At 30.9% G+C, this 13,443-nt stretch overlaps 3 protein-coding genes across 3 annotated transcripts; 1 reads left to right on the top strand and 2 right to left on the bottom strand.

Moving 5' to 3' along the window:
- Window positions 1-476: 476 nt before the first annotated feature.
- Window positions 477-1,558, bottom strand: LOC131848467 (NADH dehydrogenase [ubiquinone] 1 beta subcomplex subunit 11, mitochondrial). The gene has a single exon (XM_059198343.1). It carries the CDS (start codon window positions 1,407-1,409, stop codon window positions 978-980), a length of 432 nt encoding a protein of 143 aa, XP_059054326.1. The 5' UTR covers window positions 1,410-1,558; the 3' UTR covers window positions 477-977.
- Window positions 1,559-1,823: 265 nt separating this feature from the next.
- On the top strand, window positions 1,824-5,385 carry LOC131848460 (RNA-splicing ligase RtcB homolog). Its single transcript, XM_059198333.1, has 5 exons — window positions 1,824-2,265; window positions 2,579-2,709; window positions 3,227-3,931; window positions 4,502-4,666; window positions 5,036-5,385. Exons 1-5 carry the CDS (start codon window positions 1,974-1,976, stop codon window positions 5,261-5,263), a joined length of 1,521 nt encoding a protein of 506 aa, XP_059054316.1. The 5' UTR covers window positions 1,824-1,973; the 3' UTR covers window positions 5,264-5,385.
- A 427-nt stretch (window positions 5,386-5,812) lies between these two features.
- On the bottom strand, window positions 5,813-11,948 carry LOC131848459 (glycerol kinase-like). Its single transcript, XM_059198332.1, has 12 exons — window positions 11,827-11,948; window positions 11,615-11,743; window positions 11,198-11,327; window positions 10,874-11,091; window positions 10,197-10,409; window positions 9,980-10,082; window positions 9,789-9,896; window positions 9,414-9,576; window positions 6,728-6,929; window positions 6,462-6,591; window positions 6,173-6,268; window positions 5,813-5,992 (listed from the first exon to the last, which is right to left on the bottom strand). The coding sequence occupies exons 1-12, from the start codon at window positions 11,896-11,898 to the stop codon at window positions 5,925-5,927; spliced, it is 1,632 nt and encodes a 543-aa protein (XP_059054315.1). The 5' UTR covers window positions 11,899-11,948; the 3' UTR covers window positions 5,813-5,924.
- Between the last annotated feature and the right edge of the window lie 1,495 nt (window positions 11,949-13,443).

Here is a 13,443-nt window from a genome sequence, read left to right as displayed (position 1 = left end):
ATCTTTTCTTAGGTAGTAAAGGGGGTGATATGTATGTCTGCACAGAAACCTACTCAAACTTACTGACCTATTTGTCTATCATATCGAATTTTAGTTATAGTAACTCAAGTACTCAGAAATTATAGGTATAATAAAACTTTAGTGCTTAATTTGTGATGAATTGGTCATGATGGGATAATAAAAAACAAAAGAGTTTCTTCCTCAGTAGTCATTATAAATTATTATCCCTTTAGGTTAATTTGCTGGCTAAATACTTTTTTTTATATATAAAGCTGTACTAATCATGTTACTCTTCTTGGCATGTTGTAATATGAACACATTTGTGTTTACATTTGGCTTATTCCTGATTTTATTTCTTATGAGTATTGGCACACTCCAACCACATATAAATAAATAAAGTATAAATTTTACAAAATAAAAGATATAATTATGTACATATTAGTTTTATTTATTTTACCTATTTAGATAATTTATATACAATAATAATATAATATTATTGAAATAACTGTACTAATTAATTCCAGCAGTTTCTAAATTGTAATTGAAAACAATTGATACAAAATGAGTCCATGTCAATCCAAAATATAAATAATCATGGAGGATGTAAATACAACCGAAAAAAGAAGATATGGTACATGCTTATGATGTGGTCCTACCAAACTGAGAAGAATGAATGATATTTAACTTATATAGATGGACTATAATTTTTTTTCAGGACTTTGTTTCTGTATGATTGATGACCCAGTCCCATCTCTTTCTAGCAACTGAAGCTGATAGCTTCATTGTTTGACAGCACCACTTAACTTCACGTAACATTGATCTTTAATGCATGATCATTTCGACATGGAGTTTCAGTTGTCCAAATGCAAAACTGTGCCATATATCCTTTTTGTTTTTTGAAACAGTCATTTTATTTATACTACAAAGTGTCGGATATGAATCGATGTTCATATTTCGGGAACATTGTTCAATGTGAATTAAATAATAATTTCAACATCAGCTAATTCCGATTCTGAGGGTAGTTTAATTGATTTTGGGTTAATGAAATTAGGATCGATAGGTGGCAGACCAGCTCTCTCACGACGGCGTAATTCCAAAAATGCCTCACGTTGTGCCCAATCTCTCATGTGTACATCAGGAGAATAGGCCCATAAGAAACCACCAAAAACCAAACACAATGATACGGAGAAAAAGAAAGAGGCGTGATGTGCATTTGTATCTTCGTCCTTACTGGTGTAGTCGAATCCGTAGCTCACCCAGTTTTTGTCTTTTTCACTAGTATCACAAGTAGTTGTTGCTGTATCACTATTTTTTTTAGACGTAGAAATATTTCTAGATGTTCTGTTCATGTGGTTCCAGACGCATCTTTGTACTACGGGCATGTGCCGGAATTTAATTATGGCAGCCATTGGTGATAATAAATATTATAAACTACTTTCTTTTCCGAAGTACTAAATTACCACCAAATTACGAAAATAATCAATTCTATTTTTCAGATAGATTACGAAACAAATTGATTCTGTTCTGTTGGTAGTTTTTGACAGTTTTAGAGTATTACCAACATGGCAACCAAAGAATTTTACGCTTTTTTTCATCTTTTTGGGAATGGACAAATACTAAAGATAGAGAGGACAGAATACAAAATAAAGAATAAAATGTTCAACATTTTTTAATAAGATGATACAGCTTATTCTAAAGTTATAATACGCTGTTTAATAAGTTATAATCCTACAGACATTACGCGGTATTTCAAACTGCGTTCTCCACACTACAGAAGCCTACAATTTAGCTTTAGTACTCTGTGATGATTCCGGAAGAATATTAGTGGTTCTGTGGCCTCTGTGGTTCTTAATCGGCTTGCTTGACTGATATATATATTTTTAAATTTTGTCATATTTATTAATTATATATTTAATTTATAAGTGTATATAGTGAAATTAAGATATACATTGAATCTACATAAAAATAATAAAATGGTGGTCAGAGAATATAACGCAGAATTAAAGTATCTAGAGAAGATCAATCCCTATTGTTGGAGGATCAAGAAAGGTTTCCAACCTAACATGAATGTTGAAGGAGTATTTTATGTGAACAATACTCTTGAAAAACTCATGTTAGATGAATTAAAAAATTCTTGTAGGCCTGGTATGACGGGAGGGTTTCTACCCGGCGTAAAACAGATCGCAAACGTAGCAGCATTGCCGGGAATAGTTGGCCGGTCTGTAGGCCTACCAGATGTTCATTCTGGATATGGTTTTGCTATAGGTATTTATTTAAATGCTTGTATTTGCTGTCTTATAATAAGCTATCGTAACTACTACTACTATACTATACTATTTGAAGAATCGAACCGAACAGGCAGTGTGCTAGTACATTAGATTACAGAGGTGTAAAATATTGATTTTTTTACCAACATTTTACAGTGACAGCAACATTACAAAATTATTTACATGTGTAATGTAAATTATACATGTAAATAATTTAGTAAATCAATATTTGTTCATGTAAATTGTTCAGACAAAGCGAGTATATATAATAATTTTTATAAAGAAAAGTTGAAATTGTATATGGTTTTCAGGAAATATGGCAGCTTTTGATATGTCAGATCCAAAATCAATTGTGTCTCCTGGTGGTGTAGGCTTTGATATCAACTGTGGTGTACGTCTTTTAAGGACAAACTTACATGAAAAAGATGTTCAGCCAATTAAGGTATAAAATCACATTTAAAATACCGATTACAAAGTTTATACAAATGATTGTAGTAATAATACCAATGCATGAATACTTATAACAAATCATATTCTTAATATATAATAACTATTTTAATAACCTTACAATGGTTAATCAAATCAAGGTAACTTTCAAGCTTTGTAAATGAGAGACATTTTTATCTTTACAGTAATATTATATACATATATATCATATTTCATGCTATTAGAAAGCTTTTTTGACTAATATGAGAATTCTCATATGGTTAGACAGGATTTCTAGTCTTCAAGGTATGAGAATATTTTCATTCTTATACATATTTTTATTATTTAGTGCCATTTAACATCATATTTTAAAGCAGAAAATTTTTGTATTTGAATTTGTGATTCAAGTCTTGATAAGAAACAGTAATACACTTAAATTATTCTCATAATTACTAATACAATTCTATTATTGTTAGAAAGGTGCCAGATACTTATTTAATTTCTATTTATTATATTCATTATAAAACTTTCAGGAACAATTAACTCAAAGCCTTTTTGATCATATTCCTGTGGGAGTAGGTTCAAAAGGAATTATTCCTATGAATGCCCGTGATATGGAAGAAGCTTTAGAAATGGGAATGGACTGGTCTCTGAGAGAAGGTTATGTATGGGCCGAAGATAAAGAACATTGTGAAGAATATGGACGTATGTTAAATGCTGATCCTTCTAAAGTTAGCCTTAGAGCTAAAAAGAGAGGACTGCCCCAACTTGGTACATTAGGTGCTGGTAACCACTATGCTGAAATACAAGTAGTTGATGAGATTTATGATAAATATGCAGCTGGTAAAATGGGTTTGGAAAGAGTTGGTCAAGTTTGTGTTATGATTCATTCAGGTAGTAGGGGATTTGGCCATCAAGTAGCAACTGATGCATTAGTACAAATGGAAAAAGCTATGAAGAGAGATAATATTGAGACAAATGACAGGCAGTTAGCTTGTGCAAGAATTAATTCTGTAGAAGGTCAAGACTATTTAAAATCAATGGCTGCTGCTGCTAACTTTGCTTGGGTGAATCGCAGTTCCATGACTTTCTTAACTCGACAAGCATTTGCCAAACAGTTTAAAATGGCTCCTGATGATTTAGATATGCATGTTATATATGATGTATCACATAATATTGCCAAAATGGAAGAACATGTTGTAGATGGCAAAGTGAAAACATTACTTGTTCATAGAAAGGTACCAGATTATTTATAATTGTAACTAATACAAAAATTGATACAATAATGCTGATACTCTTTCTCATGTATTTGTCCTGCTAGTAAAATTACATGGTATTATGTCCTTAGAATTTATAACATGACACATTAGAGGAATCACAATGTATGTATTTTATCTTTGGTGCTGTTCATGTTTAGAGACAAGGGTTAACATAATTACTTTTTATTAGGGGAATTGTATCATTTACCATTCTTGTTTCATTAAAAGAAATTATTAGTCCCTACTAATAATTGAGCGAGGTGTGGTATAGAAACTGACCCAAGGATAGTTTAAAATTATTTTATATTCATAATTTAATAAAGTTCATGGTTTAGGTCTATTAAATTGACTGCTGAAAGGAGGTTCTGAATTTAATTATATTTTTTCGATATCATCTAGCATGATAAACTCACTCATGACATACTCACCAAAACTGAAGTTTCATAATTAAGTAAGTTATTTTTGTGGCCTCACATGTTTTGTGGAATAAGTTATACTTGTGCTTGTTTAATTAATAATTTATGTTATGTATTCTTATTCCATTTTTAGGGATCAACAAGAGCATTCCCTCCTCACCACCCTCTTATACCAGTTGATTATCAATTAACTGGACAACCAGTTCTCATTGGTGGAACAATGGGAACTTGCAGCTATGTATTGACTGGCACCCATCAAGGAATGACCGAAACATTTGGATCTACATGCCATGGAGCTGTTAGTATATTATATATTTTAGTATATCAAAACCCTTATTTATATATGTAAATATTCAGGTGCAAGTGTATGTTTTTATTTGATCTGAACAGCATTGGCAACAATAGTTTTATGAACTTAGTTACTGTAATAATATTACTTTACTATTTGACAATTTAAACTGTTTCAATAAATATCTGAATTACATATTAGACAATATTAAGACTATTTTGTAAGCCAAATTAATGTCAAATAATGTTACAGACAATATCATCAATCATCAAAATATGACATAATATCACAACAAAATAAAACTTTATCAGATTTAAGAAAAGTCTATGCTATTGGCCCTGAAATATCTTTAATTAAATATTTATTTTTATTTCACAGGGGCGGGCATTATCTCGCGCCAAATCTAGACGAAATATAGATTACAAAGATGTCCTAGTAAAGTTAGAATCTATGGGTATTTCAATCCGCGTGGCGTCACCGAAATTAGTAATGGAAGAAGCACCAGAATCATACAAAAATGTTACAGACGTCGTGAATACATGTCACGCTGCTGGAATAAGTAAAAAGACTGTGAAATTACGGCCCATTGCTGTCATAAAGGGATAAAATTTAATTTATAATGGATATTTTTAAGTAATATTAACTGTCCCTATATTTAATATTCATTATTGATATTTATTATTCTCTTTCTCTGTTTTCAGTTAATAGTGTAATAATAAAACTAAGTCATTGTTTTACACAATTAAATTTGTTATCTACAAATTTTGTAAGAGGTATAAGTCATAATTAATACATTTTATATATTAATAATACATAATGAAAATAGATTTTTTTATACTGCAGTGGTAGCAAGCAAGCATATGGCCCATCACTATATTGGTCAAATTTTCGTAAGTAATATTTTGTCTGCAGAAGTTAACAATAGCTGAATTATTTATTAAATAAGTCAACAGAGAAAATTCCATAAGAATTTTTGCATTTAGTTCCCTTGGTTTATTTGCATCATGGTATAGGTTGATGGCTATGGTGCTTTAAGGTCAAGGTAACTTCGTCTTCTAACAATATCGAAAAGGATTTGAAATAAAAATTTTAATGTAATATAATTTGTTATATATTTATCACAACAGATAACAACACTACAAAATAAATTATTAATTTACGTACAAACTAATTTTTGGAAATAATGTTACGATGACTATTGAGGTTGAGCCCATTGTGTACTACATAACTACACACTAAATCGCTTTTAATTTATCTGCTATGATCACTAGTAGTGCAGTTCCAAGAAAAAAAACAGACCTGGTGGAAGAACAGCATTTGTTCTATCTATTTCATCTGTAAACAAAAACTTTGTTTATTAGCAAAACTGTAATGGTGTCTTCATAAAAAAAAAACAGTTCATCAACAGTGGATGTTATATAGCACGACATACGATGAAAGATCATGAAACAGGCGGCAGAATAATGATCTAATATAATTTTCTACAAAGTTATAATAAAGATCAAAATCAATTACCAGCCTGAGTAGCACATTCCTCCTCGTTGTTATTTGTTGACCATCCCATGCAGCGATCTAAAGCCGATTCCCATCTGACGCGTCTAATCTCTCGGTCTGTAATATTTTTTTATTTTTTTAATATATTTAACGAAAAGAAAAAATCTATTATATTCTATCACAAAATTATTAATTTTGATTTATTCGAAATGTAAGTATTATCTTTTTATTTATTTAGTAATGTCACATAAGAAAAGTAAATAATGTAAAAATTTGAAAAATAAAGCTTTTTATCTATCTAACTAGGTACCTTCACTTGTTATAGATGGCAGGAAAATATCAGCAGGAGGACTAGGTATAGACGCGGGCCATACACGTAACGCCCGGCCTGCTACTATCGCCGCCCCTAATGCTGTGCTTTCCATCATTAAGGGGCGAATCTGAAAAAGACAATATATATAATTGATTACTAGTATTATAAAACAAGTTTCTTTGTTACATCTCCATTATTTATACTATATATGCATATACATGTAGTGTTAAACACACAAAGACAGACACGTAATTAGTACATACTACAGGCACGGCAAGCACATCAGCTTGCATTTGCATAAGCACGGAGTTCTGCGCCATGCCGCCGTCTGCGAGCAGGCGGTGCAGCGGTGCGCAATCGGCCTCCATGGCGGCGGCCACGGAACGCGTTTGTTGGCACACGGCTTCAAGGGCCCCGCGAATTATATGACGCCGACTTGTTTTATTGGTCATCCCGCATATTATTCTGAAGCAAAAAAGATACAAAAGCTATGGATATAATAAAAATAACTGTACATTTTATTAAATATCTACCTGAAATATTTAAGGCATTAGGCATGATGACACTATCTAACAATATCCGAAAACAGGATTTCATGTAATTTTATATGATAGGCTGATTCATATTTAAACATTTATTTTCAGATTACATTTATTTTAGTAAAAATAAAAATGCTAAACAACAATCCACCATGATAGATCCAATACCAATCGGGGCGCGTGACGTCACTCATTCGTAAACAACATCGGTGTTGTCATAACATATTTTATGCTAGATTTGGCATAATTTTAGTTGTTTTGCTTTTTGGTGTTTGTTCAAGTCACCGTTTATAGGCTATGTGCAACAGCATCTTTTCACTTCCTTTTTTCTTATACAATAAGATGTGAAATAGAAATAGAATACAATAAAGGCATACTGTAATTTGAATTGAAATTTTAGTCTATAAAATTTTACCAGTGCTTGATAGTCGTTAATATGCCACCTAAATTATCTAAAGTCAGCATTACCGATTAGAGTGGGAGAAAATCTAGCATTTCCTCCCATATTTATTTTGTTCTATAACATAATTGAATAAAACATAAAATAAAATTTATTTTAAAGATATAATAAAAACGTGTACGTAAACAAATGATGTTTTATTTGAGGAATGTTAGTATTATTTTAAAACAATTAGCATAATTTTGGGAAAATTTTAATAACAGTTTAGCATTTTTTTTTATTGTCGTGATGGCAACGCTGTACATAGTTTATATAAATTTATTTCCAACACTGAGAAGAAATTATATATATTTTTTTAAGGTTTTGTATTATATGTTGGGCTAAAAAGGACTTGTATCCAGAGCCGTAAAATATTAAATAAAAACGTTCGAGCGACGTTCTCACAAAGTTGTTTTGCGTTATTTGTAAATTAAATAACTTCTGCGTTTTTATTATTGTATTAGTACATTGAGGGACCGCACACCATCGATACACATTGGGATTCATGATTATTGCGCTTAAATCTTCAAAAACTTTCAACAAACAAACGTATAACTCTACTATAAGTTATCACTTTTTTTTTTTTTTTTTTGTCATGGCTTGGCACTATGGTGCATTTGCCAACATCAAAGTTTGGGAAACTATAGGACTTGGAATAGGATAGTTTTGGATTTTGGGATATGGATCAGAGAAGTTAAGGAGAGATATGAAATAAATGTTTGAAAATTATATGTTTTATGAATGAATATTAATGCTAATATTGAATACATATAATGATGTTTTATATATAAGAAAATAGATACCAAATGAGATAATGCTTATATTTAAAATATAATAATATTATGATTAGAGCTTAATATTGTTGCTACTCAGAAAAATGGAGATAAAATTATATATTTCAAATTTATCCATGAACAGTAATATTGGAACGGAAGTAGGTAAAGGAATCTGAAGGTAAATGAGGGATTGAAAAAGAATAGAATGATCATATAAAGGACAACTTAAAATAATATGATTCAAGTCACCCACGTCTATACCACAATCGCACACATTACTGTCCACTATTTTTAATTTAGCCAAATGTGAAGGTGAACTCATGTGGCCTAATCTCATCCTTATAAGAGATGTCGTTGCGCGTTTGCTAAGCTTAACACAATAAAACCAAGGTTTGACCGGAATTTTGGGTTAAATATTAAAGTAATGTCGGGCCTTGGTTTGGCAGCTAATAGGCCAAGTCTCATTCCAGGCATCCCGGAGATAAGAGACAGGCAGAGCCGCCAAATCATGACTATAATTTTTATAAGGAAAAACATCGCCGCACCCAATAGCTTCACTAGCCAATCTATCTGCAGTCACATTGCCTTGAATACCTGAATGACCAGGTATCCAAAAGAAAGAGACTACATATCCTTTAGAAAGTTATCACTTGTCAAGTGTTTACGAATGGTTGACGTCACAGACGACGCCATTGCTATTCTAGCGTTTTTGCGCGAAATTTAAATTGTACTTTTTAAAATGTAATTATCTATCAGTCTTAAGTTTTTTTTTAAAAATCAGTCATCATGCCTATTGTTTATTTAAAAAAAAAATGTAATACTCATAAATATAAATATTAACAGTACTAACACTACATATACCTATATTATATTATAATAGCGTATGAAAATTTTTATTATAATATAATATAGGTATTGACGACCTCGGTGGTCTAGCAGTAGCAGGTACACCGCTTTGCGACCAATGGTCCACGGGTTCATCAAACATTTGTATTCATGAGTATGATTGTTTGTATCAGTCTGGTTGTTTTCTTTGTATAATATGTATGTATTTACAAAAAAAAATATCTATATATATGTATCAGTTATCTAATACCCATAACACAAGCTTTAGCTAGCTTAACTTGGGTCTAGATGGCGCTCTGTGAATTGTCCTGAGATTATTATGAAAAAAAAAATCTATGAATGTATTTACCCTCTGGCGTCTTTTCTCCAATATGGTGCATATAAACCGTTAAAAGCTGGTACTAAGCATATACTACCTTCTTCCTCATCATTTACTTCAGATGCTTCTACTTCAGAATCTTGTACATCATTTATTATTTCTAAGCCATTTTTTAGCCATTGTAAAGTATCACCTGTCAAAAAATGTTATGTTCAGATAATTTATCAAATGCTGTTGCACTGATAAATACTAAAATAATCTCTCTCAGATTATTCTAGTATTTATCTGTACATATGTGGACATACACTTTTTTACGTAATACCTACATTACAAACATTTCAACAGTTCACTTATATTTTCTGAACAAATACTGGCGAATTTGATTTGATTTTAAATTATATTTACCTGCAATTGCCACAGATCCTTCCAAAGCATACACTGGTGGTGCATCAGGGCCTAGTTTATAAGCCACTGTTGTGAGAAGACCATTTTGCGAATGTATTATGGAGTCACCTGTAAACATCACACTGATATTGATAAATAATTAAAAAAGATAAAATATTTAGTCGAATTTTATGATATAATTACCTTATTACCTGTATTGTATAGTAGGAAACAACCAGTTCCAAAGGTACATTTGACTTGACCAAATCTCATACAACCTTGTCCAACTAATGCAGCTTGTTGATCCCCCAAGCACTGTAATAATATTTAAATTCATTAATTTCATTACTTATATCTTTTAAATGTAAGTGATGAAAGTTTAACTTGAAAGAATTAGTAACTTCTTCACATAAAATTCTTGTAACTAACCCCAGCAATAGGAACTCCAAGAAGGGATCCTACTGAGATGTAACCATATATTTCTGCAGAACTTCTTATCCTTGGTAGTATTTGTTGTGGTATATCGAAGAAGTGCAGTAACCCTTTATCCCATTGCAAAGTTTTCAATGACATGAGCTGTGTCCGAGATGCATTGGTTACATCTGTAGCATGTATACCACCACGGTTGCCACCTGTGAGGTTCTGAAAAATAATGTAATATTATATAGTAGTAATACGACCTCGGTGGTCTAGCGGTCTAGCATACCGCTTTACAACCGGTGGTCGCGGGTTCGATTCCTCGCACGGCACAAACATTTGTATTCATGAGTATGATTGTTTGTATCGGTCTGGGTATTTTCTATGTATAATATGTATGTATTTACGAAAAAAAAAAAAAAATATCTATGTATTTGTATCAGTTGTCTAGGACCCATAACACAAGCTTTAGCTAGCTTAACTTGGGTCTAGATGACGCTGTGTGAATTGTCCTGAGATTATTATTATTATTATAATAGTATAATATATTATTGTATTGACAATAACAATTGTAGAATAATACCAAAATTCTATTTATCTTCATGCCAGGTTTCTAACAATTACCATAGTTATTGTGTAATAAGGATGTAGTTTCCAAGATTAAGAATATATTTGTAATATGAAAGTACCCATATTAGCCAGGAATCAACAGTGCCAGCCATGCATTCTCCTACAGCCACAGCATCTTTGATAGCAGTTACATTTTGAAGCAACCACCTTAATTTCACAGAGGTGAAATATGTTGACAATGGAAGACCACTGGATTGTGACACAGCATTCACACATTGTGGTCCCTTTCTTTTAACTAGTTCATCAACTATTTTTGATGTCCTTACATCTAACCACACTGAAATAATAATACACAATTTTTGTAAATTTTTAAATATGTTTTGTGTGAAGTCAGTATAAATTTAAATATGTTATTATTTATTTCATACATTGAATATTCTTACCTATAGCACTGTAAAGTGGTAAGCCTGTGACAGAATTCCATACAATAGTAGTCTCTCTCTGATTAGTAATTCCTATTCCTACTACATCTTCTGGGCTTATATCTAATTTTCTTAAGTTATCTGTTGTTACCTAAAATTAGAGATTTTAATAAGATACCAGTTATATGTATATATACAATTTTTTATTAGATTAGATTATTAGACAACCTACCAATTTGTTAACTAATGGGAAACTAAAAAAATCTGAAGTAGTTATTAAAAAAATATATGAGGAATATTATTAATATATAAAAATATAAATAATTAAATATTAGCTTTACTTATTAACATCTCACAAATTAATAACTTGTAAATAAAAAAAATTGGTTAAAAGAATATATAAATACTTAATAGCTGGTATATATGCTTTTACATTACCTCTATACATTCCAATACTGCATTGAGAATCTCTAAAGCGTCTTGTTCAACCCATCCTTCCTGCGGACTAAAACGTTTCAGGGGTATTTGGTGATATGTTAACACTTCAGATGTATTAGCAGCAAAAACCTGGAATTTGAGTAAAATAAAACAAAGATGAAAAATATCCTTTTTCATATGTATTTACAAATTACAAGATTTAATAAATTTACCAAAAATTTGACATTCGAGGTTCCCTCATCAATAGCGCCTATTAATGGACCAAATTTACCGAACTGCTGCATAATCAATTATTCTACATATTGAAATAACTGATGCCTCTGAATAATGATTAACATAGTACGACTACAAACTTCAATTAGGAGGTAAGTTAAGGAGATTCAAATATGAAACTACTACATTGAAGTACAGTAAGATCAATATAACATTGCAATGTAATGCAAAAATTGAAAAAATGTCATGTGAATACAATCAATGTACAAGTGATTACTTTATAACTACGTTTTTAGAATTTTAGATGTCATATCATGTCAAAAATTCACGACCTTCAATACAGATTAAGGATGAGAAGAAACTAAATAGAGATGATATGACTGAGATAAGTACTTTAATAAAAAGTTTAAACGTAAGTCCTCGACTATAAAAAGCATACAAGCACGCTGTTGAAAAACCATAATATGTCGTTACGAAGTCTATAGTTTGTGCAATTTACATTATTTTTACTGAAAAACAAGTATAGTATAGGGCATTGACGGTTGCGGTGGTCTAACGGTTTTACACACTGCCTTAGATCCGATCATCGGGGGTTCGATTCCACGCACGATCCAACCATTCCATTCACGAGTATGACTGTTTGTATTGGACTGGGTGTTTTTTATACGCGAAAGTTTGTAATATGGATGAATAGAAGGATGGATAATAATAACAATAACTTTATTGTGCAAAAAAAAACAAATACAAAAAGGACTTAACTAAGGTTATATGTCTATATTAATTCATATATATACAATAGTTCTTAAAACTATTTAATATCAAGTCCAGTGCAGTAGTGTCTAAACTAGGCCTAGCCTGTATCTCAGACACCATTGCCCACCTAAAGATAGCATGCTATACGATACTTTAGAGTTGAACGAAAAAACAAGACAAATGTAGGGTATACTTATAAATAAAATAAATCGTGTCGTTGAGGCAATGAATGCGTCACATCGTATGGTCCAACTACAAACGGTGCATAAATACTTGCAAGTGCGACCACTAAATATAGGAACTTATCTTATATTATAATAAAGCATCTTTGTTACAAAAAAACGGTTATACATATATTTATATGTTATATATACGCACAACCACATAATACATTAAGTGCAGTTTATATTCATTCAACATATCAATACATACAACAAATATACTTCGTATATAGTATATATACATATATATACACGCACTACATACAATATATAAACATATATATATATATGTACACTTATTTAATTATTTTTATTTTACGTATGGATGGATGTTTGTTACTCTTTCACGTAAATACTATGTGAAGAAGTATACATACTTCTTAGCGAGTTGTAACTTAGCAACAAACATTATAAGTACTATCATTATTCTATGTATAAAAATTATCTCAATAAAAAATAGAGTCTTTTAAGCTTTTTAATATATTTCTTATAAATAACAAAATATTCCACTGCGCTCAATCCTGATTTACTTAATAAACTACTGTACAATATAATTAGATATTAGATAAATCCTAATACTCCACGTCTATACAAAAGTTTCACTTTAAAAAGCATTTATAAAAGCATGCGTTTCATATTTCT

The sequence above is a fragment of the Achroia grisella genome, unplaced genomic scaffold (genome assembly GCF_030625045.1).
Source record: "Achroia grisella isolate CSIRO2021 unplaced genomic scaffold, CSIRO_AGI_Agris_v1 utg558, whole genome shotgun sequence".
In the NCBI taxonomy this organism is placed as follows: domain Eukaryota; kingdom Metazoa; phylum Arthropoda; class Insecta; order Lepidoptera; family Pyralidae; genus Achroia; species Achroia grisella.
Note: the sequence above shows the minus strand (reverse complement) of the source record. Positions and strands in the feature narration are given on the sequence as shown.